This window comes from Carassius carassius, unplaced genomic scaffold (genome assembly GCF_963082965.1).
Source record: "Carassius carassius unplaced genomic scaffold, fCarCar2.1 SCAFFOLD_136, whole genome shotgun sequence".
NCBI classification, from domain to species: domain Eukaryota; kingdom Metazoa; phylum Chordata; class Actinopteri; order Cypriniformes; family Cyprinidae; genus Carassius; species Carassius carassius.
In genome coordinates, this window is record NW_026775002.1 from 47,918 (window position 1) to 52,500 (window position 4,583).

The 4,583-nt window shown below is 38.3% G+C and overlaps 1 protein-coding gene across 1 annotated transcript; it reads right to left on the reverse strand.

Moving 5' to 3' along the window:
• Positions 1 to 342: 342 nt before the first annotated feature.
• Positions 343 to 3,709, reverse strand: LOC132134149 (profilin-1-like). The gene is made up of 4 exons (XM_059546931.1): positions 3,578 to 3,709; positions 3,342 to 3,487; positions 1,440 to 1,635; positions 343 to 582 (listed from the first exon to the last, which is right to left on the reverse strand). The coding sequence occupies exons 2-4, from the start codon at positions 3,471 to 3,473 to the stop codon at positions 485 to 487; spliced, it is 426 nt and encodes a 141-aa protein (XP_059402914.1). The 5' UTR covers positions 3,474 to 3,487; positions 3,578 to 3,709; the 3' UTR covers positions 343 to 484.
• Positions 3,710 to 4,583: the final 874 nt, after the last annotated feature.

Below are 4,583 nucleotides of genomic sequence, written 5' to 3' on the forward strand. Positions count from 1 at the left end.
TGAAGACACGGACAGGAGCTGCTCTGTACAAACTCATTCTCTCTTTATTTGGCATCGAACAGTCAGATTTCTGGGTTTTGTTCAGCAGGATTTCACACAGACAATCATACAAACAAATGCTAAAACCGTTTGACTGGACGCTCCGCCCCGTAAAAAACACAGAAGATGCTATAGAACCGTAAATCAATCAATTAGTGATAAAACCAATAAATGAGCTTGATATTAACTAGAGTTTGTGTTCCACTGCCTGACTGGAGAAGAAAAGGAGATCTCAAACTCCTGGAATGTTTAAACCGTGAAGAGGAGGATGAAGATGATGAAGATGAAGATGAGAGGCTTCTCAAGCACACGTCTGGTTGATCTTGGAGCAGTTCTTCTGGCTTTATGAATGGAGATCAGGTCAGATCCTGCAGACGGCCGACAGGTGAAGTGGCAGAGCGTGGGGGGAGTGGGCGGAGTCAGCAGGACAGGGGGCGGGGCTTGTTCACATGTTCATTTTCCTTAGGTATGCGGTCATGTCAAAGACGGGTGGATTGACTTTGCCTCCATGAGCATCTTTTACACCTTTAGCAATGATTATCGCTGAAAGAGAGAGAAATAAGTGTCAAACTCACACAAATATCACCCCAGAATCAAAGGAAGAAAAAAAAAGATGTTTCATTTTTTTATTCTTAAATTATAAATCAAAATTAAATTTAAATATGAATGATAAATCTTTCATATATTTTTATATAATTATTTGTTTATCATATTAAAATATGTCCAGGTGAAATTTCAATCCAGATAAATTATATATATATATGATTATTATTATTATCAATAAATTAAAATATATATAAAAAATAAATAAAATCACTTCAGAATATATGACTAGATTTATAAATAATAATAATAAAAAAATCCCTTTAGTATATAGCTTATAAAACAATTATTAATACATTTAAATGCAATTTTTGTAAATCATTTATAAATAAAACATGCCCAGATCAAACTTCACCACAGAATCTAAAGAAAATAAATATTATTTTTAAAAAATATAAATCATAGTTTAATTATGAATTAAAATAAAGCATAAATTAAATATTTGTAATATATTTACATATAATATTTGTGTATGCTTTAACTATAAAAACATGGCCAGGTCTAAAAAATTTATATAAATTATAAACGAAAATTTCAATATAAATGCATGTAATTGTAATTCATTTTTTAATTACACATGAATCATTAACTGCTATTAAATTTACTTATCAGACTTGGATATGCTTCATGTAGAATATTTAATAAATAAAGAAATGAAAAATCTCCTTCACATAACTGTAATGCATCATTAATCGTGACATTCAATGATAAAAATTCCTAGTATGGTGATTGTTCACACATGACATATACTTTATATTTTGATATGGCTCATATATTCTGATGGTTTAGGTTTTCACCTTTGTGAGTTTTGCCGATGGTGAAGGAGAAGGGGTCAGGCTCTTTCTCTGAGGTCTTCATCTTGATGTCCATGGTGTTCTGGCCGTCCACATTCAGAGCATCTCTCAGCACCGTGCACTTTTTCCCGGCCAGAGTCGCTCCGTTGGCAAACAGAGTGCTGCGGTCACTGGCGACGAGAGCCTTCACCTCAGCCGCCTGACGAGACACACACACACACACACACACACAGGACCGTGAGCGAGATCATACTCCAGCAAACACAGGCTGAGACAAGCAGAAGCATTCGCTCTCATGTTTCATCATGTTTCTGAAGACGACGCCTATCTGCAGCTCAACACACGACCGTAAATCAGCCTCTAGATCAATCAGAATCAATCTAGATCACGGTCACAGCTCGGTGAATCACCTGGCTTTTGACTGCATTATGAGGTTTTATTTCAACATCAAGATTTCAGCTTCAAATGTGCATAAAAGTGCAGAAGTTCACCGTTTTAATCACCTCACTAGTTCATTTTCAGTGGATGTCGGAAATAATAGTACACTGCAATTATATCACAAATTTACAAACTAAGAGAAAGTTTTGTTAGCGTTCCCTTAATGAAAACACTCCAGATGATCAAAATGTCCAATGAATTATTACACTGTATCATTACAGGACGTTACTTTTAAATGTCCTCTGAACATTCTAAAACTTGTAACATTAAAAAAAGTTAACATTCAACTAAAATGTTTCTGGAAGACACATTCTATGAACAATGTATAAATAATGTTTCATCACTGCATAAATTATATAACATTATTAAATACTAGATAACTTGAATGATTGCTTTATTAATGTTACGTTTGAGAGAACATTGCCACAACGTTTCGAGAACGCTTCCTGTCAGATGAACTAGAGAGAGACAGAGAGCATCTCTAAATTCTTTTAAAGTCTGAGCTTCATGTTACGACATGAACGCGGAAAACACACACACACACACACACACACACACACACACTTCTTTATCTTGAGGCACTTAATTTCAACACATATGCTTCATACCATAGACTGCTACACACACACACACACACACACACACACACACACACACACACTTCTTTATCTTGAGGCACTTAATTTCAACACATATGCTTCATACCATAGACTGCTACACACACACACACACACATACATATACACACACACACACATATATATATATATATATATATATATATATATATATATATATATATATATATATATATATATATATATATATATATATATATATATATGTCACAATCATGTCCGCATGAAAAAATGTGAGAGGAACCTGGGACAGGAAGCATAGTGTTGAAATAATCCGTGGTCAAAACTAAATTTTAATTTATATTAGACACACAGACACACGGGCGGTAGTGCACTAAAGGTCGAAAGTCTTTTACACTCACGCTAAATCTTTAATAACATACACATTCACAATCATCGGAGATTAAAACCTGTCAGAGCAAGAGCGCGCCCCCGTTTCCGCCCCTGTCTCTCGTGCGCGCGCTCCAATCGAGATGCTCGCTTCCGCCTTTGAATGCGCGCGTGACCAAATAAGGAGCGCTAGACTGATCTCCTCTCCACCGCAGTGAGGAAATTCATCGCGAGTGAATAAACCGTCGATTATTTCCTCTAAATCGCGAGGCTGATGGAAACCACAGCGGCTTGCTATCGTAAAACCTTTAGGAAGTGTTCCTCTTCACGCGGCTTCGCGCCGAGCTCCGTTATCACCGGCGGAGATGCGAGCGCATCCCGATTCACGGCGAGTTTTAAACGAGGAAGAAGAAACAAAGTAACTGTAACACCAATAAAAGAGTCGTATTTTTTAGAAAAAGACAGCAGTGCAAAGTTTGCTCCAGTGTGAATGTCGTACCGTGACTTGGTTGAGCCAGCCGCCCGGTGCGGACGCCCAAACGGACTCCTGACCCGGTGTGCACCCGAGGATGACCGCATCATCCACCCACTCGCTCTTGGTCAGGCTCGTGATGTAGCTGTCCCAGCTCATGATGCTGCTTAGATCTGAGGAGCGGGAAAACACTTCATCATCATCATCATCATCATCAGGTAAAGCCGCTCGAGGAAACCGAGCGAGAAGAGAGAGAGAGTTACCTGAGTGCGTCTCTGCTCCGATGCAAAGTGAGTTTGAGGAAGTCCGCGTGCGTTTATATGCAGTGGAGCGCGAGCCCTGCCCCACGACCCACTTCCGCTCCGCGCGAGACCCGAGATGCGCTCACTTCTGTGCTCCGAGGGTCACAGCTGACTGAAGGGGCCTAACGTTGTTCTAACGTTGTTTATGAATGATAGCTGATGTCTGGTTTCTAAAAACGTTTTGAAACACAATGTTTAGAGGAACATTCCGTTGTATGGTTTAGCAGACATGACGGACATGTGGTCTTCTGAACGTTCTGAAACAAAGTAATAACATTATAAAAAACAATGCAACGTGCAAACATTGAAGGAACTTCTTTCATGTTCTGAAACATGCAGTGAAATGAAATCAAAAATCAAAAACGGGTTAGACCAACACCCATCTCAAATGTTTCAGGGACAAACATCATTCCACAGGTGATGTACCGATAGAGTTTTGGTGCTAGCGATTTGAAAACATTAAAGACCAGATAACGCTGAACAAACGTTGTATAAATGTTTGAGACATAACTTTGAGAACGTTCCCTGCTAGCTGGGACTGAACATACACACTTTTAATAAACACTGTATAGAATATTATATATTTTAAATAGGTCCTCGCTGCATGCCATTATTCAAATAACAGCTTTTATTGTGTGCACATGCATCTTAGTGGATCCTGGATTTATTTGAAGACAGATTCATGCAAATGTCCATGCACATGTATTCTAAAAAAAGCCCTAAAAACCCCAAAAGGAGATGTTTGAAGTGTTTCGTAGAAATGAGAAACACCTTAGCAGTCATGGTCTGAAGTCATATGATAGATTTGAATGAGGAACAGACTGAAATGGCAGCTCTCAAATCTCATTCACACTTCCACATGTTCAAACCGGTTTCGCGCTTGATTACAACCAACCTGATGCATTTGTGCTACTTTTATACAGACATGTCTGCTAAGAACTGATTTTGCATGGAATAAAGCTGTGTA

Excerpts from the sequence above, each read along its gene's own strand:
- LOC132134149 (XM_059546931.1), bottom strand. The coding sequence starts at position 3,473 with ATGAGCTGGGACAGCTACATCACGAGCCTGACCAAGAGCGAGTGGGTG. Across the intron at positions 1,636-3,341 it reads GCTGGCTCAACCAAGTCACG|GCGGCTGAGGTGAAGGCTCT; the intron begins GTACGACATTCA and ends GTGTCTCGTCAG. Across the intron at positions 583-1,439 it reads CATCGGCAAAACTCACAAAG|CGATAATCATTGCTAAAGGT; the intron begins GTGAAAACCTAA and ends TCTCTCTTTCAG.